The 15667-nt window shown below is 41.2% G+C and overlaps 2 protein-coding genes across 2 annotated transcripts; one reads left to right on the top strand and one right to left on the bottom strand.

Moving 5' to 3' along the window:
• Positions 1–8795: 8795 nt before the first annotated feature.
• LOC112177179 (melanoma-associated antigen 1) lies at positions 8796–11671 on the top strand. Its single transcript, XM_024315412.2, has 6 exons — positions 8796–8990; positions 9109–9358; positions 9456–9608; positions 9944–10049; positions 10161–10275; positions 11344–11671. Exons 1-6 carry the CDS (start codon positions 8943–8945, stop codon positions 11380–11382), a joined length of 711 nt encoding a protein of 236 aa, XP_024171180.1. The 5' UTR covers positions 8796–8942; the 3' UTR covers positions 11383–11671.
• A 642-nt stretch (positions 11672–12313) lies between these two features.
• Positions 12314–14968, bottom strand: LOC112177176 (5'-adenylylsulfate reductase-like 4). Its single transcript, XM_024315408.2, has 4 exons — positions 14400–14968; positions 13688–13875; positions 13455–13579; positions 12314–13130 (listed from the first exon to the last, which is right to left on the bottom strand). The coding sequence occupies exons 1-4, from the start codon at positions 14580–14582 to the stop codon at positions 12676–12678; spliced, it is 951 nt and encodes a 316-aa protein (XP_024171176.1). The 5' UTR covers positions 14583–14968; the 3' UTR covers positions 12314–12675.
• Between the last annotated feature and the right edge of the window lie 699 nt (positions 14969–15667).

Genomic DNA, 15667 nt, shown 5'->3' with positions numbered 1-15667 from the left:
GCATGAACAGTAGGGTTCTTATAATAAGTTCCCTTTGAGGCTGATCTGGCTTGAGTCTCTTCTCTAATGATTGCCTCATATCTAGCCACGCTAGTGGTTAATTCAAAGATGTCTCTAATATCAACTCCCTCATATTTCTTGCGCAACTCGTAATTTAGACCTTGTTGAGCTATCCGGACAAATTCTAGCTCCCCCAAATTAACTCTGCACTTGTTTCTTGCGGCCTTAAATCTATCCAAGAAATCTTGGGCCGACTCATGTGCTGCTTGATACATTTTTGCTAAATCAGCGATTGTGACTTCTGGTTCGGCTCTGTAGAATTGCTCATGGAAAGCTCTTTCCATGTCGGCCCAGTTTTGAATAGAATTAGGAGCCAAGTTGACATACCAAGCATGAGCAGGGCCGGTCAGTGAGTTCTCAAACCACTTCAACTTCAAATCGTCATCTCTAGAATGCTCAGCACATCGCGCGGTGAACCGGGAAATATGTGCTATAGTTGATTGGTAATCATCTCCGCTGAATAAAGGAAAGTCAGGAAATTTGAATCCCCTCGGATAGTCTCTGTTTTCAACCCTTTCCGGATATGGTTTGGTGTATCTTGGCCTGGCCGTTCTTCTAGGAGCCGGCCCTACAGTTTCTTCACAGATTCTCCTTATTTCTTCGACTGTTAACCCATTCCTAGGTGGATTTTGTCCTCCTAAACCGTTGTTGTTATTTATCGGCTGTTGCACGTAATTATTGGCCATTCCAAATTGGGGTTGAGCTTGAAAAGGCTGTCCACCAATAGGAAACTGAGCTAGTGGCTGTGGAACATAAGCATGAGCTTGCTGCCATGGAGGTTGAAGTGCTTGGTTGAGTTGGCCTTGTTGATTTTGTATCAGCAAGGTTTGCAAAGTGTTCTGACCATTCACCATAGCCGCCATTGTTTGGTTCAGTTGCTCAAGAGATGTTTGCAGTCCTCCGATTGATCGGTTAGTATTCTCTCCCAAAACAGTAGCTAACTGATCTACCAACGTTCTATTGTTGATTTCTCCTCGAGTAGCTAGTTCATTCGTCTGCAATTTAAAAACTTCATTCAATGCTTTGTACATATACTCGGCTGACACTCCGGCCGGACCTAAATAATCATCTTCCACAGTATCTCTAACTCTACCATCTCGTGCTGCATGGATGATAGCACCGGGAGTGGTTACACTATTCGAGGCACTCTGAAAAGCATTAAGTGGCAAGCCTCTAGACGGACTTTCAGTAGATTGCCTGGCCAAGGCTGCGTCAGCAGCTGCTCGTCTCATGTCTTCTTGCCTTGCAGCGGCGTCGGCTGCCGCTGCTTGTGTAGCCTCCTATCTTGCAGCTAGTTCGGCTGCTGCAGTCTTTGCTGCCTCTTGAGCTCTACGTTCATCGGCTGATTGCTCTACCGACGAAGCGTCTGAGGTCCCATTCCCACTTGACTCAAGTGACATTCTGATTGGAGTAAGATCGAGCTTCGGCCGTGATGGACAAAAAGTTGAATTATGTCCTGACTCTCCACACCGAAGACACTTCTTTCCCCTGTTTACACTGTATGGGTTGTCTTGTTTTTGTTGACTAACCTCCTTCCCTTGCATTCAACCTTACTAAGAAAATAGTAATCTTGCGTCCCACTGGGCGTGCCAAAAGATGTTGCCTCTGAAAATCACCTCGGCCTATACAGCCGAGGGATCAAGGAACAAATGTCCTTCTTGATGAATAGATGCGGAGCGTGCCAGCACACGGCCAGAAGGCCAAGTGTGCAACTGTAGGTGTAGTGGATGTAGATCTGACTTATCAAGCAATCGTTAGCCGAGGAAGGAACTTATTCTCGGCTGCGGTTCGATGCCTCTAGATTAAGGACTTGATGGTTGAAGGTCGGGTGAGTTAGGTGTGGTTGTGAGAGTATGAGTAAATATAAGATTAATAGCTACTATGAATAACACGATTAAACAAGTAAAGCATAAAGACAATAAGGAGCAAATAAAAGATAATAGCAACGAAACTGAAAACTAGAATGGCTGCAAATTATTAACTGTTGTTTGAAGGAAAACAAAGAGAACAATTCAAAATCGATACTAGGCTACAAGAAAGATAAAGTAACTGAGATTGTAACTAGCAGAGCAAATAAACTAAAGTAACAGACGGAAATTCTACCTAAGCAAAAGGTAAAACGAAATAAGAAAAGCTTGATGGCTTGAGTTTCTGGAGTTGTGTTTTTTGTCTTCCGTCGATGCTTCTATTTATATCGGCTGCTTTATGACTTGAACTGATCTCTTGACTCTTTGAAGTTGAGTGGAATTCGGCCTCTTCTTGCCTCAGTGACTCTATCTTGATTTGGCTTCAATACTTATCGTCGGCTGACTTGACGCTGGACTCTATCCGGATTGGCTTTGATGGACGTCATCAACGGCTGCAATTAATCTTGAAGTAGGCTATCTTGGATTGAATTCTCCTTATCGGCTGACATGAATTTCAAACCGACTGAAATACTACTTGATCAAATTTCATCTTTATCGCTTATTGGCCTCTTTGACAATCGGCCATTATCCTTCTAAGTTGAGTTCGGATTGGAAACCAATTAGAGTATTGGCCAATGGGCTTTTAGACAATAAACCAATGACTACGGGCCGGCCGATAACCAAAGGCCAAACTTTCGAAACCCTCTATCGGCCTATTTTTTTATGTGACTTGTCTTAGATCAGATGAATTGTCCAATTATTCATCGGCCAACATTTCTGGCAATCGGCCCAATTTACTTGTAGAGCGGCTCATTGTAATTAGAAATCACTCAATAACTATATGCACATTAGCTACGTCCGAGTGGCCATGCAAATGTGGGTACAAACAAGTTCACAACAAACTCGTTCAAGGTTATGTCCGGTGGTGGAAGATTATGTTAATGCAGTGCCACAAAGGGTCCTGCAATTCACTGTTGGGTGCCGAAAGCAATTTTGCCATCCATGGTGGATTAGGGTGAAATTTGGACTCAGACCTTACTCTGGATTGGTCTAATGGGCTTATACTTCTAAGGTTTTTTTTTTTTTAGAACAGAAAATAACCATTAATCAACAAAGCTTACGCGCGCGTGCGCGGGGGGGAACATGAACCAAAACCCCAAGAAACCGCGGTTACAGAGACCATCAGGCCAAAGGGCCCAAACTCTAAGGCCATCTCCAATTGAGGGCCATGGGGTTGATATAGCCCAAATTATTGTGAAAACCATCTCCAATTGAGGGGCATGCTATTACAAAAATGAGTTTGGGGGCTAAAAGGGCTATGGGCTGGGTTATATATGGCCCCTTCTTTAGCCCTTGGGCTTGTGTGTGTGGGGACCACGTTGGACACAAAAAAAACCATTCTGATTATTTGAATGGCTGACAATTGCATGGCTGATGTCGGCATCAACATGCTGATGTCAGCTAAGTCTAACCGTTGGGTTTATTTATTTATTTATTTATTTTTGGGTCGGCTAAAAAGTAATCGGGATAAACACACAAACAAATCTAATCAAGAATCTGAATAATTACTTACAACGTGACACGTGGCACGATAAAATCTTATCTAAAAAATTACTAATATTTGATAAAAAAAATAATTATATAAGTGGAAATAGTAGCATAGTTATAAAATACTATATATTAGAAATACATAATGAAAAACAATAAAATAATAGGGCATTTAAAATTATAGCCCTAAGGGTTGGAGATGGTAGAAATTATAGCCCTTACTATTCATATGAATAGTGATTATGGGGGGCTAAAATTTAGCCCGGGGGCTAAAATTTAGCCCGGGGGCTATTTTAGCCCCTCACAGCTGGAGATGGCCTAACCACCATCTAGCCCACTTCCAAGGCTACTTTGAACATATGAACTCGAAAATTCTAGTAAAACCTCATAATCAACCGCAAAGAAGGCAACGTCCTCTTCAACACCGTGTCCGAAGGTACTAGACCACGTGTAAAGGATTGTTTACCAGTAAATCGACAACAAAACGAAACCAGAGTTGAACAAAATCGTCCTCATCCTCGGGAATGACACCATTTACATCACTTAACACCTAGACCAAATCCTATCTCAACAAAGTAGGAGACCCACCCTAACTCAGAAGAGTAGGGACTTATTAAACCTAAACAAACCAACCAGAAAACCCTAATGAAAATACAACTAAAACCAAAATAATTGGAAACCATGCAGCACCAGCAAAGCCCAAAACAGAGGCCCGGCCCAACACCCACTTCCCCCAACAGTAATCCAACCATGCTGCAAACCGTTCCTGCCGACGATGAGCACCATCAACACCACCTCGCGGCCTCACCGCATCCCCGTACCGCCCTTCCACCTTGCCAAAAAGCGAGCAGCTTCTACACCCAGATGACGACCACATCCATATCCAAAACCATAACAGCAACAGATCCCAACCGGGATCCCTTCTGCCACAATTTGACTGCATCCTCCATAACCCAACTCGCCTGATCGATGACACCAGAACCCACCGCCGGGAAGAAAGAAATTGCCACAGCCCCAGAACCTATGTCGCTCCCGATCCGAGAGGGACAGATCGAGATCGATATGCCCAACCCGAGGTCGAGAATCCCCCTTCCTCCCCTGGACCACGTCTCTTCTGTGAGGACCCGCCACTAACCAGCAACGACATCCCCTCCCAGGCAGGAACGCAACGGCGGGATTGCAAGTGGCGATCGGCCGGGAGAGAACGAACAGACTCCAGGTTTCCTCTCTCTCTCTCTCTCTCTCTCTCTCTCTCTCTCTCTCTCTCTCTCTCTCTCTCTCTCTCTCTCTCTCTCTCGTTTCGACTTTAAACCCCTAATAGTGGATAATGGATAGGTAGCTAGTTTTAAGATTTCTTAAGTCACAAAGGTATCAAACTTTTTATGAAGCCTAGAAAGTTAGAAACCCTATCACTTCTCAAGTATACCTTCTAAGGTTTTGTATTTGGGATTCTGGAGGAATAATTTATATCGACTTACTTCTTTTTGGAGTACCTTTTGTTAGCAAAATTTTGGCCAGTTTTAATAATCAAGAAGATGAGCTTCTTCTAGTGACCAACTACGTTGTTGACGTAGTCTGAAGTAATCTGGGTTACAAGCTATAAACTCCAAACAAGGATTTTGAAATTCACTAAAGAAATATAAGAAAGGGTCCTTGACCCAAAACACAGAATTGGGCAAAAATTGTCCCACTTACCTCAGCGACAGATTTTTATTCCCACCTACCCAAATTAAAAGCAACTCAATTAAACAATTACTTCTACTGCCTCTCTCTCTCTCTCTCTCTCTCTCTCTCTCTCTCTCTCTCTCTCTCTCTCTCTCTCTCTCTCTCTCTCTCTCTCTCTCTCTCTCTCTCTCTCTCTCCAGAATGCAAACGCTGGCTTTCTCTCTCCAGTCTTCTTCATCGACAACATTCTCACCGGCGACGAAAGTTCTCAATAACGACGGCAAGAAGCTGCACCGATGCCTTCTTCTACAACTGAACGACTCGGAGCCGGCGACAACTCAAACCCACAACCAAAGACGCCGGAGACATCAACCTCTCCCTCCCCAGCGAGCTCACCTGAGCCAATTTTCCTATGAGATTGTTGTGTCGGAGGTCCAAACCACACCAATTTTGAGGTATTTGCATATTTGAATGCGAATTCGATATCGAGGCCGGTGACTTGGAAGCCGCTCAACAACGTATCTGCCCCGAATAGAGGATTTGAACTCCGGCATGACTTACTCCGGCATCATCAACTCCTGAAGATGACGAACTCCGATCGGAGCTACCTCGCAGGAGTCGAACACCTGGTAAGCCATCTTGGAGTCGGAGCTCCGAAGCACCAGCAAGAAACATCCAGCTTTTGACGTGGGTGGCCAGAGTATTTTCTGGGTGCCCAAATCAAATTTTTTTTTTTTTTAAAGTAATAGGGCAGAAGGAAAGGGGGCAGAAGAAAGGAAAAAAAAATTGAATGTATATTGAGGGGCAATAGAAGTATATTGGAAGGCAATAGACGTCTTGAATTGATATAATCTCTTCGTTTTTTTCTTTAATCAAAGTTTTATTTGTCTAATTTTAAGAAGATTAGTTCCCATTCTGGTAACCGAAAGTTCTATTGGAGGTAATAGACGTTAGACAATTGGGGGCAATAGACGTCTATTGGGGGCAATAGCCCTTTCCGGTGACCTATGAAATCTCTGACGACCTCTTTTGGGACCTCCAGCGAGGTTTTCAAAAAAGACTAGTGGGCGACGGCCGGTGACCAGAATCCAGCAACAGATGACTGGATTCCGACTAAGTTGGCCGGAATCCGGCGGTCGATGACGAGGCTCCAACGAAGTCTCGTATGGTTTTTTTCTCTCTCTCTCTCTATGTAACAAAGGGTTGAGAGTAAAACTCAAAAAAAAAAAATAATAATAAATTAAAATAAAATCTAATGGGGTATTAGGGAAGACTTCCTTAATGTTTTGGGTAAGGAGGAATTAAAAAAACTTAATTTGGTAAGTGGGAAAAAAAACCCCTAGAAATGGGGTAAATGGACAAAACCCCTATAAGAAGAAACTCTCAGTTATAAAAGATAGGTTCTACAGTCGTTTTAAGTTGCTTATATATGAGAAAAGAAACCCTAAGGAAACTAACAATGAATCCTAAAATCCCACGGGTTAAAACAAGGATCGAACTAGAAAACCTAAATTGCTGGAAAAATAGTAAATTGCAGTTTTGAGGCCCGAAACGACATCTAAAACTTGAAAAAACTTATACATCGTGGCAAACCGATGAGTTTTGTTCCTGGTGCCGTTCCTTTATCGAAAAGGTATAATGCTATATAATGACCTCTTCTAGCCATAAGGTGGTGATGTTTCCATGGCTAAAAAGAAACGCACAAACAAGTGTATTAAGCATGCAAGTGTACACAACTTGACACGCACAAATGAATAAATAACATGCAACTGCAAACAAAATTCATAAAGCAAAGGGATGCAGCAGATTTGAAGATTTGAAAGAGTAAAAGAAACACACCCCTATGATGGGTGAGGACAAGAAAGAGGTGCAACAGTATTTAATCGTTGTTGTGATGCCTTTTTTTTGTTATTTCAAAATGTAAGAGCAACTCCACCGGTTGCTTCTTGACTGGTCACCAGTTAGGAAAAGCTGATGTGGTGACCATGGAGGGGAAAATTAGGTTTCCACCGGAGGTATTCTGCCCAGCCAAAAGGCAGCCTTTCTTGACCGAAGCCAAGAATTTAGTCAAGGCCCTGACTAATTCCTTACCCAGCCAAGGCGTCTGCCAGCTCAACCCATCCCGGAAATGTGGGTGAGGTCATTGGATGAGTGGAGAAGGAGATGCGCTGATCGACGGAAGTGGAGGACAAGCGTCTAACTCGTGGCGCCGCAACTCATCCATGCGTGCGTGCAAAGAGAGACGCGGAAGAGAGGAGGTGTTTGTCGCCGGAGGACGATTTGCTCCGCCTGGGGTTGCTTCAATCTCGGCCTGGGGGAAGCGTCTGGGCTGGCTGACGCCACGGAGCGGCGGGGCAAGGTGAGGAGACCACAGGGGAGCCGGGTCCGTGGACGGAGGAGAGAGAAAAAGGCGGGTCGGGTCGGACAAAACCCGCCAGGTCTGGGGGCGCGAGAGAGAGAGAGAGAGAGAGAACCGGAGGGGAGAAATGAAAAAAAGAAAAAAATTTGTCCTTTGAAACAAAACATAATTTTTTTTTTTTTTGCTATTTATAGAAAGTTTCCAGATTTCAAAAATTCATAATAAATTCATACAAACTCCAAATATTATGTTCCATATATGCACGAGATCGTATCGACGAGCTCTACAACTTTCATGAAGGAAGTTTTCCTAAATTCCGAACGTATAAAAAGTCAATTTTCACAACCCCCTAAATAACGTTTGTTTCGAAAATAAAAATCGATTAGAAACAGAATTTCTCGTACAACAACTAAATAACGTTGTATTGTACTTATTCTTAGTTTTTCATTTATGTAAGAAAAAATTGATGAATAGTTTTGACTGGTCAAGAAAAAAAACGGGTGGAAACCAATGTCTAGTGGCAATGAACAATTACTTGACTGGTCAACGCCTTGACTTTTCGACCTTGACATTTTTTTACTACAGGTGGACTTGCTCTAATGACTACAAAGTGAGTTACCCCTGTTTCCGGAAAACTTATTGGGCATTTCTCCATCGAAATATTAGTAAAACCCCTAAAATTTGTGTCCCACTACATTTTGACCTCAGTAAAAATAAAATTATAAGGCTAAAAATCTTAATTTAAAAAAAAAAGTTAAAAATAAAACAGAGTGTGCATCGTTTAATACCATTTGATCTAGTGGCATAGTCTTCTTCTTTTTTTATACGAAAAGACTATATTAAAGATAGAAGCCTCTCTGGCATCCCGAGTTTACAAAATCGAACATTAAGGCTCTTGAAGCCTCCATAGGGACTCTATTTGTCCACACATTTCCACTAGTACAATTATGGCCTAGATTAGCTATAGCATCTGCTACAAAGTTTGCTTCCCGGAAGATATGTCGAAATGAAATTGAGTTGAAACTTGTAGCAATGGCTTGGATATCTTGAATAATTTTGAGTAAGCGTCAGAGTGGGTGTATAACTTTATTGACAGCATCAATGACAAGTTTGGAGTCACCCTCAACTTCAACTCTGTTGTGTCCTCGATCTAAAGAACAGACGAGTCCGTTACGTAGAGCAATAGCTTCTGTTAAAGGATCTAGTGACATAGTCTCCCCTTCAAAAGTGAAAAGTTGTGACTTCGACTCACGAAAGACTAATCATAACTTTTGAGTGTGCATCCGACGCCTCACTCACTGGTAAGAGCACAGACTTTCCCGCCAGAAGATTGAGCAACATAAAAAGGGGCATTGTCTAGGGTTTCAATTCTCAGACGCAAAAATCCCCAAATTCACCTAATCATGTCAAACCATGGTGAAGACCTCTCTCAATTCGATATCTCCGTTCAGGTACGCACGCACCCGATTTCATACTCCAAATCTCAATCTCATCGACCCAAAGCTTTCAATTTCAACAGCGGTGACCTCCTCCGATTTCCGATCTCGTCTTCTTTTTTTTCTTTCTCAGGAAAAGGACAAGCTCGTAGCGGAAGTAATCCGCTACGTGCTTTTCAAGACGCACCACAACTCCGGCTGCCCAATTAGGAGAGAAGAGCTGACTCAGTTGATCACCAAAAACTACCGCCAGCGAAATCTTCCGGTGCTAATTATCAACGAGGCAATAAACAAGCTCTCCACCATTTTCGGGTACGAAATGAGGGAGCTTCAGAGGGCTCGTCCCTCCTCCAATAACCATCAGGGCCGCAATTCTCAACAAGGTGAGATTCAGTTACTAATTGAGATTTCAGTTATATAGTGGATAGTTTTGAGGTTTGAATTTCGGGTTTTGACATGCTTTATCAATGCGTGATTCAGGTGCGGCAGAGGCGAAAACGTATGTTATCATGAGTAAGCTGCCTGCTGAGGTGTACAAGAAGTATGTTGAGGATGTTAATACGGCTCATCTTACTGGATTTACTTTCGTTGTACTGAGTATTGTGCATATTTCAGGTGGTAAAATCTCCGAAGGTATGGCCTTCTTGTTGGTTTATTTTAGTAAATGTTAACAAGTTAGTAATGCTTTGAATAGCTACCTGATGTTTGGAAAAACTACTTGGATGAATCATTTGTGGTTATAACATTTAATTGGTCCGCTTACTGGTACCTCGCCAATATCTTGATTAAATGAGGTTGTCTAGGAATATATGACAGATCAGAGATCATGACTCAATGACAGATCAGAGATCATGACTCAATGAGACGCTTTCTTAAATATTACTAACATCAATGCAGGCAATGGTTCCTCTTTTGTTCATTATTTCTTTTTGTGAGAGAACTTACTTCTTGTTTTCCTGGAGCTGCAGAGAATCTGTGGCAACATTTGAGGCGGATAGGACTGGATGAAACTAACGAAAGCCATCCAGTTCTAGGAAACACGAAACAAGCACTGGAGGCACTTGTCCAGCAAAGGTTAGAGTTTCTTCTAGAATGGATTGTGTATTTGCAGTTATTTGTAATGTAATGGTAATATATCATTGATCAACTATGAGAATCCGTCTCAAGTATCTTTTGTTATTATAGGTATTTGCAGAAGGACAAACAAAGTGGACCTGAAGGCAATACTTTGTTATATGAGCTTGCTGAGAGAGCTTTAGATTCTCAAGTTACTGCAACCATGAAAGATTACATATCGCAGGTATCATTAGAGATCCAGTTTATAATGGTTTTATTTTTTCAAGTTTAGCATGCTTTTGTAGCTTTAAGTGAGATCCATTCAAAGTGTGCATGTGCCTCATCTCAACAAGGGTAAATGTGCTTTTGGATGAATTACTCACCCTAACTTGTACAGTTATCCAATTGATGAACAAAGCTACACTCATTCATAGATAAGGTCATTAGAAGCACAAGTATGTTATTATGGACAGAGTGGATACAAATCTCAGAAGTCCATCTGTAAAGGATGCATGTAAACAACTTTGTAGATTAATGAAGATGGTAGAAGAAAACAGAAAGTTGAGCTCAAATTTAGCAAATTGAGAATGTAAAATATTGGATCTTTACCCTTGATTCTAAAGCTTTTGTTAGACTTCAGTCAATTGACTAAACCAGCACACTAGGACATGTTAAGAGGAATTAATTGTGTAAGCAGGAGCAAAAGAAGATGCAAAAGATTTCATTTCTTGGTTTAGACTGTCTCAAAGAATAGTAAATAGGAAGACTTAAGTGCAACTATCATTGAGAATGATATAGGTAACGAAGTAGAGTACAGGAACAGTCACAGAAACTCTTTGATGTTGGACAACTAGGGAAAATCTGTGAGACTGCTAATTAGTTGGGGATCTATGATTGCTGTTGATATTTAGGTGGGCTATGTCTGAGACTGTTATTGAGAACAAATAGAAAAATGAGGAACAAGGAGATACAAATTTCACACTAGCAGACTTCTAGAATTACTCCTGAAGAGCTTAGTCATCATTCCTAGGGTTAGATTGCCTCAGTCCTATAGGAAAGAAGCATAGGCCACTGGAAAAGGCTGCTAATTCATTCATAGATTGCAACAGTTGAGACATTAATCAGGTCTAGTTCTTTGTGGCGCTTCTGTGACTTGTACTTGTTTTAGCTTCTGTCCAATATAATCAGGTCTAGTTCTTAGTGGCAAGTAACATTCATCTTCTCGAATTCTTCATACAAAGAAATACATAAAATAGATAAATATCTCGAGTATGCTATTGTATACCCATCCTGAAAGACGTTTTCCTGGCAGATTGTGAATAAAGATGTTGGCTCAGTGGAGGATGAGTAGTGCCCTGCTGCTAACTGGGATCTTACTGCAGATGTCTTCCATTTTGGTTTTTGTCTGAACTGAAATAGTGCTGAGCAAGTCCCTGCTTGATATGTTAAGCAGGGGCAGGGACTCTTTTTGCTTAAAAACTGGATGTATATAAGTATGCTAACATGTGATGGGAGAGATAGACACATGGTTGTATGCAGCCGCTGGTAGGGAAGATTATAGTTGGCCAAATTGACGATGTCCATGTTTCTAATATATTTTAACCCCTAGAACTTCATCTTCTTATCATTTTTCTCGGTGATATGATTGTCTGTAGAACTAAATGCTCTTGCCATCTCAACTTTTTGATAATTCCATCACAATTCATGGTTAATGTTCTGATATCACCTTTTGAATAGTAACTTTCTTAGTTGAAGAGCTTCAAGTCACTTGGGTGGAGTTGCAAGTGCCTTTCAGTGATTTAACTATACAGGAACAATAAATATTATGGTTCCCAAGCTTGTTGGGAGCCTCTATAGTGGTTTAGATCATCAATAGTTGATCGAACAATTAATATTACCGTTGAGGAACATTGAAGCACTAGAGCATCGAAGAATTTTCCTTGCATAACCATAATAGTGGGGAGCCACGCAGAAGAAATCTGTGTTACTGTGTTTCTACTGATTTAACTTGAATTAAGGTAGAGGACAAAATTATAGGAGGTAAATGGATCAAGTGTCACAATAAAGTTTCTGACACCATAAACTGAAGTAGATTTGTGATTTTGCCAATAAAAGTCTGATTCAGAAATTGCATGTGGATGCTGAATTCTCTGCCACCCCTGATCCTTCTATTCATTGATAGAGAAACTGCTACAATTAAATCTGCAGGATTTTATTTTTTCTACCAACACACCTTCAATTCAATCTTCAGGTACACCTTCAATTCAACCCTCAGGGCTTCATTTTTTTCTACTAATACAGCTCCAATAATTTCGAATGTTATTAGAAATGATCAGCAATTACCAAGTTACAATCCACCTGATAACCCTTTCATAAACATTGAACAGAAGCACATGATAGTTGGGCACAAGAAAGGTTTACTAATTATTAAACCTATTCAAAAATTGCGATCCAAATTCAGCAATTTGAATGTTAAACAGAGTGTAACCTATAAAGCTTATGGAATATGGACAAACAAGGAATGAACTGCTACAGCAACAAGATACAATGGCACAATTAACCTCTGTTGCAAGACACCTTGAACAAGGGTGTTCAGATGAATCTTTGAACACCAAAGCTTCTAGCTCAACACAATCTGTAACAATCAACGGGTTTCAGTCACTGCAGTACCCCTGCTGGTACTTGCATCCCCGATGGAAACTGTGGCGAGTGACTTGGAAGCCCAGACCCGGGCGTTCATTGCTCCTTCCTGCAGATTACTCCTTTTGCAAGGCTCTTTTAGAGAGTTAAACAACTGCACTGCACGCTTTAGATAGGCCACAGGGTGCTCAAACAAGCTCCCGAATCTTACGTTTCGGACATGCCTTCTCCATGCGGATTGAGCGAATGAAATCAGAGTGGGAAAAAAGATGTAGAGCAAACGCAGAATTACAAAAGCAGAGGCAAGAGCCAAATATGTTTCCTGACGAAGCAAATTCTCTGGAGATCTTGCCCATGAAAAGGGGCAGCTTTCCTGCTCATTGCTATCATTCTTCTCATGATTTGGTGGGTGTCCGGCCTTTTCCAGTGACAATTGATCCAATGATACTGTCTTGATGCCTACATTCATGCACAAGGTCAGTAAAAATTCCATCAGCAAAAACCTATTTCCTTCAAATAAATACAAATGAGAACAAGAGAGTAAAGAATGACGAGTAAGCAAACTAACAACACATGACTTTGGATGATGATGCAAAACAAACAAAAAGAGACTAAAAAGTTCGACAGTATCGAAGATAAAACAGATGGTTAACCTGCTCGGTAATAAGCAAATTTTAAAACAACATGACGCAATTAGAATCAAAAGGGCAGTTCACTATATGATGTATGTTTTAAGAAAAACAGACTTTGGACTCATACTTGTACAACAAAGAAAAGCCTTACCAGTAACTTCACTATAGAAAGCAATAAGAGAACCAGGAGTCCGGGCTCCCTGGTATCGAACTCGCATGGTAGAATTCAAAATGAAAAGAGTAGGAAAGCCATGAACTCCATACTTTGAGAGGATACTGCAAAAAATCAATTCAAGAATAGTAAATAACATGACATTTAGAATATAAACAGAAAAATATGTTTATGTCTGAGTCGGTGCGTGTGCATGTAAATATAAAACAAACCTTGGCCTGATGGCTGATTCTTCAAATGCAAAATGTGGGATGGAAGGATACAAAGAAGCCAGAACAGAAAATGTTGGCTTAAACATCCTTGAGAAAGGGCACCAAGATGCATAGAAGAGCACAGCCACATACTCGTGACTATTCTTGTGAACCAGATTCAATGCCCTTTGTAACGAAACCTCATCTCCCTTCAAAGCAGCAAAATGTAAAAATTAGAACAAGCAAAGCAATTTCAAAATTCACTAACCAACAAAATAAGATAGCGACTATTCAAAAGCAAGTTATCAATGCCTACCTGACTCATATCACTACACAACAATAACCTAAGGAATAAAAGTGGAATGTTAGGATTCATGTTCCAAAGCATCATACTTTAAAGCTATCATTGTCTCGCCCTTAACGAAAACTCTTACAACAAAGATCGAAAACACTGCAACAGCAGATAATAACCATCAAAGTTATAAGCAATGTACTATTCATACTTAGAAAAACTTCAAAGAACAAATGTGCTCATTTCAGATACAAAAGCAGCCAGCTTTGTTTGAAATCAATATTCCCAATTCGAATTACCAGCTCCTAATACCAATTTCAACCCACAAACTAAAATCCCCAAACCCAAACCGCACAAAGATTCAATCTTTAACAAGTCAAAAGGCAACATTTGATAATCAAACCTCAAAAATTTTCAACAAATTAAGAAAAGAATTCGTACCACAATAACACCATTAGAACCAACGGATCTGGTGACGCCGTCAGCCGGACAATAGGAATCTCGGAATCCAAAGATCGCTTCCGCCGCGGACTCCGTCGGAGAAGACGTCGGCTCCGCGGCGCACGTTAGCCGGCCCCATATCAATAATATCAGGATCCCAAATCCCCAAACCCTAATCCCCATTTAAGATTTTTCAACCCCACCGAACACCCAAAAAAAAAAAAAAAAGCCCAAGAAATAAAGAGACCAAAAAACCTAGAGAAAGAAGCGGCCTCGGAACAACGGCGCGACGGCGATGGCCCGGCGCATTTTAGCGTCGGAGGGGTTGGGTGAGGTGTCGGAGAGTGATTGGGGGATTGTTAAAATTGTTAAAGGGGAGGAAAAGCGGTTGGGTTGGTTTTGTGGAGGAGAAAGAGAGAGAGAGAGAGAGAGAGAGGTTTGGATTGATTTGGAAATTTTGGGTCTCTCTGTCTGTTGGGGAAGGTTTCGGAATTGGGAAGAAGAAGAGGACCGAGACGCGGAGATAGATATCTCTGTCTCTGACTCTCTGCTCCTCAGCCTTAGGCACTTAGCTACCCTTTTATTTTTATTTTTTTTAATTTCTTTCTTTTTTATCATTTTTTATAATTTCTACTTTCGGGGCTGTGTGTTTTTCTTGCACGGCCATTTCTTATTAAAATATAGGGGTTTTGTCTATTTACCCCATTTCTAAGGAATTCTTTCCCACTTACCCCATTAAGTTTTTTTAATTCTCTCTTACCCAATACACTCTAAGGGAGTCTTCCCTAATACCCCATTAAGATTTTTTTTTTGTTTTTAATTTTTTTTTAATACTATTTTACCCCTCACCTCTTTGTTACTTAGAGAGAGAGATAGAGAAAATGGAAGAGAGAGAAACCATAGGAGACTTCGCCGGAGCCCGTCACCGGCCGCCGGAATCCGGTCACCGGCCGCCGCCCACCGGAATTTGCTGAAAATCTCACCGGAAAAGTTTTTTTGCCCCCAATAGGCGTCTATTGCCCCCCAATAGACGCCTATTGCCCCTTAATAGACGTCTACTGCCCTCCAATAGACAACTATCAACCATGTATTGCCCCCCAATAGACGACTATCAGCTATGTATTGCCCCCCAATAGACGATTATCAGCCATGTATTGCCCCCCAATAGACGTTTCAATTACCGAAATGGGAACTAATTTTCCTAAAATTACACAAATAAAACTTTGATTAAAGAAAAAAAGAGGAGATTACGTCAATTCAAAACGTCT

The sequence above is a fragment of the Rosa chinensis genome, chromosome 7, assembly GCF_002994745.2.
Source record: "Rosa chinensis cultivar Old Blush chromosome 7, RchiOBHm-V2, whole genome shotgun sequence".
NCBI lineage: Eukaryota > Viridiplantae > Streptophyta > Magnoliopsida > Rosales > Rosaceae > Rosa > Rosa chinensis.
This window is presented reverse-complemented; position numbering and strand designations above follow the sequence as displayed.

Bases quoted from the DNA above. Each gene is read 5' to 3' on its own strand.
- LOC112177179 (XM_024315412.2), top strand. From the start codon at position 8,943: ATGTCAAACCATGGTGAAGACCTCTCTCAATTCGATATCTCCGTTCAG. The intron at 10,050-10,160 runs GTTAGAGTTTCT...TTGTTATTATAG, and splicing joins GAGGCACTTGTCCAGCAAAG to GTATTTGCAGAAGGACAAAC. The intron at 10,276-11,343 runs GTATCATTAGAG...TTTTCCTGGCAG, and splicing joins TGAAAGATTACATATCGCAG to ATTGTGAATAAAGATGTTGG.
- LOC112177176 (XM_024315408.2), bottom strand. From the start codon at position 14,582: ATGGGGATTAGGGTTTGGGGATTTGGGATCCTGATATTATTGATATGG. The intron at 13,580-13,687 runs GTTTGTTTTATA...GATTTTTTGCAG, and splicing joins GAATCAGCCATCAGGCCAAG to TATCCTCTCAAAGTATGGAG. The intron at 13,131-13,454 runs GTAAGGCTTTTC...GCATGAATGTAG, and splicing joins TTTCTATAGTGAAGTTACTG to GCATCAAGACAGTATCATTG.